The sequence below is a fragment of the Puma concolor genome, chromosome A1, assembly GCF_028749965.1.
Source record: "Puma concolor isolate L17-30 chromosome A1, mPumCon1.1.hap2, whole genome shotgun sequence".
Lineage (NCBI taxonomy): Eukaryota > Metazoa > Chordata > Mammalia > Carnivora > Felidae > Puma > Puma concolor.
In genome coordinates, this window is record NC_141667.1 from 115,306,991 (window position 1) to 115,320,260 (window position 13,270).

At 36.4% G+C, this 13,270-nt stretch overlaps 1 protein-coding gene across 3 annotated transcripts in view; it reads right to left on the bottom strand.

Annotated features, from left to right (window-relative positions):
- GPBP1 (GC-rich promoter binding protein 1) overlaps positions 1-13,270 on the bottom strand; it is a 71,621-nt gene that overhangs the window by 20,236 nt on the left and 38,115 nt on the right. For 2 of the 3 annotated variants that reach the window (XM_025923542.2, XM_086700623.1), the window contains exons 4-7: positions 8,249-8,372; positions 7,900-8,123; positions 5,040-5,106; positions 3,912-3,971 (exon numbers count right to left, since the gene is read on the bottom strand). In XM_025923542.2, the coding sequence (XP_025779327.1) occupies positions 3,912-3,971; positions 5,040-5,106; positions 7,900-8,123; positions 8,249-8,372 (475 nt within the window). The remainder of the gene's footprint in view (positions 1-3,911; positions 3,972-5,039; positions 5,107-7,899; positions 8,124-8,248; positions 8,373-13,270) is intronic. The other variant, XM_025923543.2, reaches the window with a different exon arrangement.

Consider the following 13,270-nt stretch of genomic DNA (forward strand, 5'->3'; position numbering starts at 1 on the left):
ATTAAACTTTAAGTTGATTTACAAAATTACAGAAGATGAGAAAAATTCTAACAGAAATAAACACAGACTAACCTATATCCTATGTAACTGTGCTGAATATACTACATAAACCTGCCCATTTAATAACAAGAGCTCTTAATAGCAACCATTACAATAAAAGTAATGGAAAGGATGATGGCAGCACTAACTGTCCAGACTTTGAGTCATTTATATTACAGTTGACCCTTGAATAACAAGATCTGAAATGCACCAGTCCACTTACATGCAAGTACTTTTCCAATAAATACATAAAAGTATTATAAGCATATTTTTCTTATGATTTTCTTAATAAGGTTTTCTTCTCGTAGCTTACTCTGTCACAATATACATGTAATACACAATATATGTTTTAATCAATTATGTTATCGGTAAGGCTTTCAATCAACAGTACACTATCAGTAGTACTTAAGTCTGGGGGGCAGGGGGATCAAAAGTTATACAGGGATTTTCGACCAAAGGGGTGGGGTAAGAGGCATTAAGGCCCCCAACTCCTGCACTGTTCAAGAGTCAAATGTACTTATAAACATGTTCATCTGTTCAGATTCTCCCTACAAATTCTGACATTAATCTTTCAAGTGCTGAAGCAGTTAGATTCAAACAGTATCCAATGTCTCCTTCTATTCTTTCTCCATTTACTTTGTCAACTGGTTAACAATATGCAAACACTTGTATTAAAAAAAAAAACTAGAAAGTAAGTGATCTCAGTGACTTCCCTCTGTAAATTACACATCCATATTATTTCCAACTCAGATAAGCAGGCACTGTCATTGAAATTTAAGTTAAAAAGACCTGATGGCAAAGGAGTTTTAGATTTTCATATACCTGTTTTCTGCTACCCTCACAAACTATTATCTGACAATAACTTACTTTAAATATCCCTTTATTTCCTTGTTATTTATACTCTCCCAATATCTATGGATACAAGAGATTTTTTTTTTCTTAAATACAAAGTCAATGGTGGGAGGAGGACTGGCTCAATTCTTTCTAGAAAAAAACAATTAAAATACTGCCACCTATAATACAAACTAATTTGGCAACATGTGTAGTTAAGAGCAAACATTTCAATTGTTCATCCTCTTGTCTTTCACTACATTCCCTCCAAGTGTCTTCTATACGTTTTCTGATTCAATCACTTATTACTTTATTCTTTGATCTCTACCCTAAAAATTCCTCTTTTTTTGCCTTTTAATGAATCTACAAGAATATCCATCACTTAACTAGATTTGAACATAACTTAGCTAACGTTCAGGTTCATTAAACAACTCTAACATGATCAAGTTGTTTTACATAGATTGATTTACACAATAATTTTAATATTTTATGCAATTTAATATTTATACTGCTTTTCTCATTAAAATTGTGATCACCCTCATCTCTGAGATGAGAAAATTCACTCAGATTAAGTAATCTACCCAAAAGTCTAACCATCAGGTAAAACACCTAATGTTAGGGGCCCTGATCTATCTCATTCCATAACAAATGTCCTTAACTACTATATTATATACTAGTGGGGAAAATGGGAATTCAAGTATTTACTGCTATGCCAAATACTTCAAATTGTTACCATCCCCAACTAAAAATAAGCATACTAGGCCTGTAACTAAATGGTCAGAAAAAAAGTCTGCATACTACCAAGTGAGATCAAAATCCACCCTTTTCTGATGCCAAGTTACTGACTTGGTTTCATGATCTTGACAAAAGAGTTAACTTTAATGGGTGAACAAAAGCATATGGCCAAATGAAGGGTGAATCACATGTGAATTAAGTTTTCACACTAATTTGAAGAAGAAACTTAGTCACATAAAATACAGTAATACACAAATATCAAACCCAAACCTCAGCAATAAAAACAAATTCCTATTGTGAACACTAATTTTAACGCAGAAAACTAAATGTTTCCGATTTAAAGAAACTGACGTGGTTTGAATCTTTTTGGTTTTCAATTTTTTAATGTACAAATCTGTTTTGTTTCACAATAGAAGTTTGAAACAAATGAGTTTCATTAACTTATAATGTAAGCCAACAATAGGGGTATGGTGTTTTTTCTTTAATAAGGCTCCCTACATCACTCATACTTCTAAAAGAACTTACACGATGAACAAATAATACTTCTAACTCCGACCAAGTAAAATTGACTTCTGTCAAAGTTGTCTAATCAAACTCTATTCATTTTCCCTTATCAACCTTTAACGTATGTTGCATTACCTTTTTCTTCTTGTTCTAAGTTTAAAAACTATTTTCGTAAGACATTCAAGGAAAGTGGAGTCATTTCCACATATAAACTACCAACAGATACTTTTACAAAGAAATTCGGTAAGGATTATCCTTTCTCCTAATTCTACTTACAGAGTTCCTTTAAAAAACAAAATTCACTGGCTTTCATCATAATCGAATTCACTTAATGCAAACATGCATGTCAACTCAATGTGTATGCTTTCGGCTACTATAATTGGAATTCTCTAGAAAATAACCCATCTTTAAGAAATAGTCACCAATTTGCTTTTAGAAAGCCAAACAAATAAAATTCTTAAAAATGAATATTGATGCTCTTAAGTAGTATATCAAATATAAGCAAAAAACAGGAAAGCTCATCAAGTTATCAAGGAATAGACACAAAAATAAATGCTAAGTTTAAACAACATTATGCTTAAATTACTGAGTGAAATTTTTCATTATTTAGTATCTTTAGAACTAAATGTCAGACTCTGCCAATAATACATTGCTGACATAATTCATCAACACAAAAATAGCCAGTAGTACTTCTGAAAACACACAAATCAACAATTACTAATTATGTATCAAATTGGATACAAACATATACACATCATTTTTTCTCTTTCTCACCTCCCAAATATATCAGTCACACAACTGAGTATTTTTAAATGGTCACAGGCACACTCAAGTACCTTTTAGTTTTCAAGTATTAAAGATATAGATTAATTTAGTAAGCATTAACCTTGGACACCCAATAACAGTGCTCCTGATTAAGATCAAAACAATAAAAAAGTCACAGATATAAGCTGCAGGAAGGGGTTTTTTAAAAAGCTAAATAAGTTCTAAGTAGAATTACACTTATGTAATTATATTTTAAACAGTTTAGTTACTTTCCCTCAAGGTATTTTTTTTAATTGGGATATTTTGTTTAGATTCTTGCAATTTCTGATCTACAAAAGGACAGTTTCAGGGACAAACTGGTTTGTTTAAAACATATTACATTTCGGTTATTAAATTTTTACTTACCTGGAAGGAAGTAGCACTAGAAAAGTTCTATTGAAGTCTTTCCTAAAATTCTCTCATGTCTTCCTCAGGAACATTGCTATTTTAAATGTTGCAATGGGGAAAACGATATTTGGGAACCCAGGGGGGAAAGTGAGAAAGGAATAGTGAAGTGTAATACAATGAAAACTTCATTGTATTCCTATGGGAAGTACTGGGAATTTAACAGTTAATCAAGCCACAATTAACCATTTTCTTTTTTCTAATGCAAACACACTTCTTAGTTTACCTAAGGCACAGAACATCTTCCTTTTAAACATCTTTTCAACTAGTGCTCAAAATCCTTAGACCAACCCTGAAACAGTAGAACCAAAATCTTTATATTAATACATTTTATTCTCAATATTTTCAAAGATGTACTTGCCTTTAAATCATTTCTAAAATTATTAAATTAACCAAGGATCAGTACCAATAGTATCTATAGGTAGTTTTATATGACAAAAGCTCACTGACATTAATTTTTTATTTACTTTCATTCTAATCAAATCCAAATTATTCCTAATTTCTTAAGAGACTCTATTTAACACCTTCCAGGTGGTTCTATATTCTTATGCAATCAGCTGTTCCCAGAAAAACTGAATAATAAGGAAACATACCTAAGAGAGGAGCTTGGGAGATTTTTTTGGTTGGGTATGTGTGTGTCTGGGCGTGTAGGCCTGGGGAGAGTGGTAGAAATACTAATTTGCAATACAGAAAAAACAATGCCATTCACATGGTTCTAACAAAAGTGTCTGACCACCCCCACCCCCACCCTCAAAAAGCCCTTAAATAAATCGGGAGATCAAAAGAAAACAAAGTAATGCCCCAGAGTTATCACCCATAAATACATTAAAGAACAGCATAGGAAGTGGCAAAGTTTAAAATAATGCCTTTATCATTAGCACTAGTATGCTGTCACAAGCCACAATCCTTTTATTTTGGTAAGTTGATAATTTTCAATAGGAAAATACAAATGAACATGTGTATAAGTTCCAAAGTGGATTCGTTGCCTTTGAATTTGGCATCAAATAATTAAATTTATTTTTCAGATATCAAATCTTCATATTTAAAATTTTTTCCATTATTTTAAACTTCACTTGAATCTTTAAAAAGCTGTCTGATTTGTACTCTATGAGTGCGCTTTAATCTTCTGTAAGATGCTATCAAATTAAACTCAGCAGTTTTAAAGAAAAGGGGTTATTACCAAAAAAAAAAAAAAAGTCATTAAGCTCTGACAATCAAAAAGACAAATAATTCCAAACAGATTAGTTCCATAGGCAAATTTATACAAGTATTTAATACTCTCTACGTATAACCATTTTCATAAGTAAAAAGATTAATTTTATGTCACACTATGATTAGAAGTACTTATCTTTTCAGTTTTAAGTTTTGAACTGTGAAAAACTAAAAATTAATTTAAACTAAGTTTTTTGTTTCCTTAAGATTATCAGGCTGCGTTTGAAACAACATTGATTCATTACATTAACTTACAACCATTAAAAAAACTCGTTTAAGTATACTTAATGGTACTAATCTGTGCAAGTCAAGTATTTCAAATCAAACTCCTTCTATCCCCAGTATCTTTTTAAAAGGTAAGTGCTACCGTTTTGTGTAGCTGAGCACTCAAAAACATATTTATAAGAGTAAGTTTAATTCTAGACTACTCTTTATTTTTAAAAACACAAAAAAGTGAAACATACAAATAACATTTTATACCCCTCAAAGTTAAATTAAAAATTACTTACCCCATACACCTGCAGCTAATGATTTATTCTGATTTGGTTCTCTTTCATATTCAGGATTTAAAGATGGCTGAAAAAATTGGAATGAAAATAAATGTTCACGCTGCTCACATTTTTTAAAAATAAACCTTTTAAAAGTAATCTCAAAACCATACTGATAAAAACCCTGATATGATACGATGAACTCTTAACTATTAAAGACCATTCAGGAACCTCACTAACTTATTCTGCTAACCATCAAAATGGTTACTATCTATACTCACTTCTACTAAAGAGAAAACAAGGAAATGGTCTTTAAATATTCTTATCCCCAACTACTTGAGAATTCGTGGATTTAAAAAAAAAAAAAAAAAAAAGAGCAAACAAGACAATGTGGTTTTTTCATCAACTGGAAAAAATCACCCTTTCTTAGCCTAAGGTCAAAAGCAAGGAAGAGAAAAATCAGACTACTCCCAACAGGTATTAGGTTTTCGTTGCTGGATGCATTCGTTGTAACACACTCATTCTCAAAACAAAGTACAAATTTTTATTTCAACAAGTGATTCACAGGATATTAAAAAGAAAAGTGATTTCAGCATTCAATGTGTACTCAAAACCAATTTTAGAATCCTAAATTCCCAGGTATTTTCTGTGTTACCTAGCAACAATGCCTGCCTTAAAGAAGGTATTTAACACATGTTGAATAAAATGAATCTTGATATATTTTACTTACCAACAAAAGTAAACTATTTACACTCTAATGACATTATTGTAAATGAAGTCCCAAAAGAGTATACATGCATACCAGTATGATTCCTTGATACAAACTTAACAGGACTGAGAAGACTTTCGTGGAAGCAATAGGTACTTTCTAAAAAATACAGTATTAGAAATTACACTATAGGTCTATCTATCTTCAGGGCTAGGATCATGACCTCGGAAGCGATCAGCAACAGCGACAACAAGGCTGTTTTAACAAAGTAACAAAAACACTATCTTTGCTAGTCACAGCTATGCAGTTCAAGCCAAGCCATCATTTTCTTCTGAACTAATACCGCTATTTCCTAACTAGTCTCCCTGCTCTCACTCACTGTTATTCATTCAAGATTGAACAACTAAAATACTCTTCTAAAAAATTAAAATCAGATCAAATGATCCAAAGTTTTCCTTTGATCCAAAGGAGCTTCGTCCTACTGCACCTATAATTAAACTGAAAGTCTTTCCCTTTACCTGCCCAGGTCCTACTCAATCAAAACCTTCTGCTACCTCTCTAATCTGGTTGAATAGTCACTTTACCCATACTGACCTTTTCCCCCTCAAACATTACAAGCTTGCTCCCCACCTTAGGCCCTCTTCCCAGGATTAATAAAGCTGACTCCTTACCAACCAGGCCCTAGATTAAATGTCACTTCCCTAGAGAAACGTCTCCTGATCTCCAAAAAGTAGCTGTCCTGTCACTTTTTACCTAAATTTTCTACAAAATACTAATTACTTTCTTTTTATGTTGTGAATACATCTAATAGAACAGAAACTCAGTGAGAGTAGGACCTTGCTATCTTGTTTCACCTTTCAAAACAGCTAGACTCAGAGCCAGTCAAATATATACTGAAGAACGAACATAGACAAATAATAAATTACCAGAGATGAACCACAAGAAAAAATGCCAAGATCAGTAAGATTTTACACGAGACCAATTTTTCATGCAACTAGAGAAGCAGTGTGTTTAGACAGTCACATAGTGAGATTTAAAAATAAAGAATAATTAAGAAAATTCTGAATTTTTGTAGGGCACCTGAGTGGCTCAGTCGGTTAAGCATCTGACTTCAACTCAGGTCATGACCTCACAGTTAGTGAACTCGAGTCCTGCAGCAGGTGAGCACGAGCCCCAATTCAGATGAGCCCCACTTCTCTCTCCCTCTGCCCCTTGTGGGATTCTCTATCTCCCCCCTGCCCCGCATCATTCACTTGCACGTGTTCTCTCAAAAAAAGGAGGGGAAGGGAGGGGAGGAAAGGGAGACAGACATACATAAAGAAAGAAAAAATTCTGTTTGTAACTAGTTCATAATTTGTTTTTAAGAGTGGAGTTAACTTTTCTAATTGTATCTGACCTAAGCCAACAAGTGGTTTACCTTCCCTAACCACTGAGAAACTTTTGAATAAAGTAGCTGAAAGACAAGGAGAACTATCCTGGAAGTAACTTAAGAGTAATATACGAATGGGGGCACCTGGGTGGCTCAGTCAGTTAAGCGTCTGACTTCACCTTGGGTCTGATCTCACCATTAGTTGAGTTCAAGCCCTGCATCAGGCTGTGTGATGACAGCTCAGAGCCTGGAGCCCACTTCAGCTTCTAAGTCTCCCTCTCTCTCTGCACCACCTCCCACTCACATTCTGTGTGCGTGCATGCGTGTGTGTGTCTCAAAAATAAACGTTAAAATAATCTTATTAAAAAAAGGTAATAAATGAATAATAAAACATTACTTAAAAGAGACAGTCTAAATAAAATGTACTAGTAAAATATTCTTTCCAAAAGCTTAAAAGCTTTTCAGAGATGTTATGATGCACTTACAAAAAAGCTAGCAAGCTCAGCCATTGTTTCTAAGGGAAACTGTTCAAATTTAAGAAATAAAATGACACAGATTTATCGAAAGTTTTTAAATGATTATATGGTTAAGACACAGGAGTAAGTAGGAGGAGGGAGAGGAATTGAGGAAAGAGAATTATATAAACAAAGAGCCTCACAAAATGTTGAAGATTAAACATAACTGAACCTACCAACTGTGATTTCTATAGATATGAACCATAGTGATAAAATCTCCTAAGAAAGCCTTGATGTTAAAATGGCCTTGCAGAAACCTCATTTGTATTAAAGTTACAAGAAACTTACAAAATCCTCAGCCTCAAACTGTTTGCGTTCTCTCTTGTCTTCTTTCCTCCCTGCTTCATTGTCAGGTATGCTGTTTTCATGTAGTCCTTGGCTTTTCCCAGAATGGAAAATACTGCTACGAGAACGAGAACTTCCACCATGGTATCCCCCTCGATGATTTATGTTTTCAGTACCATTTCTTCCATGCATCCGCCATCCATTTTTTTCTTTCCTTCCGAAGTTACCTTATTTAAGAATGGTAAAGTAACATAAATTCAAAGATGGCTCTGGTTAACTACTGAATCACAAAACATTCTTAAAACAACATGAAGAAAATCATCCTACACTCTCACTTCTTAGCAAATTTTACCTCCATTAGGACGTCCAATACCAGAATCAAAGCCATCTGAAGAGTTGTGTCGTCGACGATTCACATCGTAACGATTTTCTGTCCATGAAAAATTTTCAGAATGCTTCTCAAAATTCAGTGACGACTGAAACAAATCATAAACACATACATGAACATACACATAAAACCTAAATATAACTTTAAAAACTAGTAATAATCCAGCCTACATTATTTCCAAGAATTCTAAATGGTTAAGAACATTCTGTATTTACTGTCCATGTATTTGGTTAACTGGTAACTTATTAAAAGATAGATTCCACTGCTGGTCTATTTTCCTTGTCTAATGGAAGCTAATTTGAAAGAGCTTAACAACCACATCTACTTACCCAAAAACTTTAAAAGTAAAATACCACTGTAAGGGAAACAAGGCAAAACGTAGTACACTTCTCTTAAGTAACAGAATTTGACATTCTGTATCATACATTACTTAATTTAAATATAAATGGCTCAAGATTTTCTTGAACAACAGAAAGTTATGGCAAATGAAGCTTAAATTCTAATTTAAGTTCTCCAGATTGATTTCCAAACTCCTCTTCCCCACAACAAGTGTTTTTTGAAAATTATCTAAAGAACGTATAGAGGCACCTGGCTGGCTCAGTCAGTGGATCATGTGACTATGGACCTCGGGGTTGTGAGTTCAAGCCCCACATTGGGTGTAAAGATTACTTATAACTAAAATCTCAAAAAATAATAATTATTTATAAAAACTATTTTTAAAAATTAGGGATTTACAAAGAACATAAAAAGCCACAACTGTTTTTAAAGGTTGCTCTTCTTCCCCAGTATTAACCCATGAATCTGATAAAATCACAATCAAAACTTCCAACTTTTAAAATGCCCTGACCATTTCTCTGGGTTGGACTTATGTTACAACCATCTCCAGGACAATGAGCAGAGTACATCAGTTGAAATGTAAACCACTGCACATACTGGGTCATCCCCTGGGCCTTTCCACATTGCCACTGTGGGACCTTGTGGTATCATTTCCCTATTGCCCCAGCCTTATCTTGATGCTGTTTATTGTGCCATGAAAGAGAGTCCTTGACCATCTCAAGTCTTCACCAGCATCCATGAAACAACAACAGGCTACCATGCTAGGCCTGCAAGTATGATAAAAACACAAACCCTTCACAGACCGTAACAGTTTTGGTGATGAGGATGCAACAATAACAGAGCTAAAATTCTCTACAAAAAAATTAAAACAAGGGTCTGCAGGCCAGATTAGGGTAAGAGAAGACTCTCATGATCCTGGCAGCAACTGCTATCATCCAAGTGATAGGTGGAAGTAAGCATCCCTCAATGTTTAACAGCCAAGTGGCAAGGAGTAGAATTGAAACAAGGCACCCAAACAGTGCCTTAGTTGTTCTAATTCTCCCATGAATGGTAGAACAAAGGGATTTTTTATTATGACTGGGGCCCCAAGTGAAAGGCAATAACTGCTGTGGCTGCTGAGCCAAAGCAACTCCACACTGAAATAAATGGTATCAGCAATGAGGATAAATGGAGTTTTAGGAAGATTAAAAACTCATGAGAAGGAATTATGTTAACACTACTGACTTCTTGGAAACAAAGTAAATGCAGAGCCTAGCATGCTGGAGTGGAAGTGTTCTGTGCCTTCTGTACTCCCTGATCCCCGCCCCCCCCACTTCCCACTACATCACCCTTAGCAACTTTAATGAGAATGTCAAGTACACTGATAGTTAAGGAAACTGACAAACTTCTATAGCTCTGCTAGACATACATGCTCAAGTCACCATCTCACTCCCATGAGGAGCAACACAGTACTAAGCGAAGGGTGGCTGAAAATACTGAGGAATGTGGGGCAAAGCCAAGTCAATGTGGTGTATGGGGGGAGGAAAGGCCCCATCCTGGGTGTTTGATGAAGCCAAAAGGTACACAAGAGAAGAGGCAACATCAACTCTGAGTTGAGGAATCAGAAAACAAAAAGCCTACAAGCCACCCATGCAATGCCCAAAGGAGTGGTTTTCTCCTCCACCCTGCACTTTCCCTCATTCACAGATGAAGAAATCATTTCCTGAAAGCTTAGAGTATGACCTTAAAGCGCATGGACGAAACTTCTCCGTCAGTGTCACTATAGTGAGAAAAGATGCCACTAAACCCAATTTGACTGATTTTGGAGTTTGGAGAAAATTCAGCAGTAGGAATGGGAAATTAAAGTGATCTTGCAGGTGGGGCCTTTAGGCCAATTCAATTTACCATTGTTTGTTGTGTTTTAACTTGGTACTAACGTTACATGCTTGTAATGAAAATGCTCAAGATTCTTCCATTCAGGGATATGACAGGATGACAGGTTTCTGTCCCCCTTCCAGGTCGTCTAGCAGAAACACCAAAGCCTCTCAAAAGAAAGAAAAAATATCAGAGACAGAATTGAAGATTTGATGGATAATGGGATATTCAGAGAGGCTACTTCCCAGTACAGAAGTGCCATGTGCCTGACACATACATCCCCTTTCTAAAGGGAATATGGCTCTTGCCCTACTGCTGAGCTCTTAAAGTGAACAACTTAAACTAAGAACAAAAAAAGGGGCCCATTAGGGCTCTCAACCTAATGAAAAGTATTTGAGCATGCAGCTGACCTGACTACTGGGACATTTGTTTTGCACAAAGAAGTGGCAACTACCCTTTAGAGTAAACCTTATTCCTCTGCCTGCCACCTTAACAAGCTCCTGGTTCAATAAGGCTCTCAAATCATAGTTCCCTTAATTCCCCGGGGTCTGGTTCAACTAGGTTAAGAGAGGACAGTGTCCACTGGGTGGCAGCAGCCATCCAGCCTCAACAACTCTGGAAGACCAAATGGATTGTCAGTCAGCACAAAGGGCTAAAATGAAAAGCAGGACCCTGGCCTTAGATAAGCTTTAAGGACTAGACATTTTCCATTATTTTTCTGCCTCTTCGACTGTTGCCAATGTCCAGTCATCTGGCCAGTCACCTGAGAAACTAGAGACTGGCAGATTAAAGGTAATTCTTTGGAGTCACAAACTGAAACTATAGCTGATGAGACCATGTGAGTCACTCAGATGCTCACAGTAAGATGCGCTAGCATAAAGAACTAAAATCAGAATACTGCTGAAGTCTGTAGCATGCTACCTAGATCCACCACACCAGACCTGTAACAATTCACTACCATAGACTGGTCACAAAATAAACGACTTTTCCTTTCTGATGCAGAAGCCACCTCTGCATGCCAGCCTGAGACTCCTGCCAACAGCTCATCTACTTGTCGTGCTGCAAAGGAGGCCACGTTACACAAGAGGAACTGCATCAAATCATTGATCACTTCTTGGAGCTATCTATAGTGTTTCTTCACTGTTGAAATATTTTCAGGTTACAGTGTTGTTGCTGCAATCTGACTGGCTAACTCTAACTCTGGTCACACTATCATGACCCTTGAAATAAATCCATGTCATGTTTTTGGTATTCCAAGCACTAACATTCCAGTAATAGTACATCTTTTGTCATAAAGTTCAACCTGCAATGGGTCGATATTCAAATACTAAATGGACACTCTATACCCTCTACTATCCGCAGGCATCCAGTATTGTCAAGCAATACTAACAATCTCAACATTCAACTCTGGACAATCTACAACTCTACATTCCTCATTTCACACACCTTAATGAGACACTTTGGTCAATGAATGCAACAAACCCATAAAGAAATCATCTTTTCTTAGCCATTTCCTAGGTAGTATTTAGGATTTTAAAAAATGAGTTAAGAGATAATACAGACCTATTTTTAAAATATCAGGATTCTGGGGGCCCCTGGGTGGCTCAGTCAGTTGAGCATCTGACTCTTGCTTTTGGCTCTGGTCTTAATATCACAGGTTCATGGGATCAAGCCCTGCGTCAGGCTCTGCACTGACACCGTGGAGCCTACTTGGAATTCTCTCTCTCAAAAATAAATAAAATAAACTTTAAAAAACAAAATACCAGGATTTGCCCTGATTATCCCTTGACATATTGTTTCTTTCTCCTAAGAGAAACTGCAGGCCAATGTACCTCTCAGGGTGATGCACTGGCCAAAAAAGAAATCTAAAGAATTCAAATAATCTGGTTTGGCCACCTGGATTCTCTTTTTGGAGGGAGATGGTCCTGTATCTGAAGACAGTGACCATTTGTGTGACTATCTCTCACCCAGTCCTCAATAAGGTCCAATGTGGACTAGGGTGAGCAATATGATACATCACTGCAATTACGTAAAAATGTCCTTGGTTCCACTCACATCCAATTCTTCCAAACCAAAAAATCTGGGTACAAGTAGGGAATTTTCTTTTAAGTGAAGTCAGCTATCCAAATGAGACACATAAGGGGTGCCTGGGTGGCTCAGTCAGTTAAGTGTCTGACTTCGGCTCAGGTCACGTTCTCACGGTTCATGGTTCGACCCCCACGTCAGGCTCTGTCCTGACAGCTCAGAGCCTGGAGCCTGCTTGAGATTCTGTGTCTCCCTCTCTCTCTGCCCCTCCCCTGCTCACACTCTGTCTCACTCTCTCTCTCAAAAGTAAATAAACATTAAAAAACAACAACAATAAATGAGACACACCAATTTCATGGGTGTAAAAGAAAAAACGCTAGGGGCGCCTGGGTGGCTTCTGTTGGTTGAGGCGTCCGACTTCAGCTCAGGTCATGATCTCACAGCTTGTGGGTTCGGGCCCCGTGTCGTCGGGCTCTATGCTGACAGCTCGGAGCCTGGAGCTGCTTTGGATTCTATGTCTCCCCTGTCTGCCTGTCCCCCACTCACACTGTCTGTCTCTCTCTCTCAAAAATAATAAAATAATATTAAAAAAGAAAAAACCCTAGCATCTGTAGAGGGAACATCTTTGACCCCAGAAAGTACTGGAAGAAAGGAAAACAATTAATGCTCTAACCCCTAGAAACAGCACCAAGGCCTGAGTCAAACAGAAACGGAGAAGAAAACACTCATCTACTGCTAGAAGGATCATCCCTACTCATACTTCAAAATCAG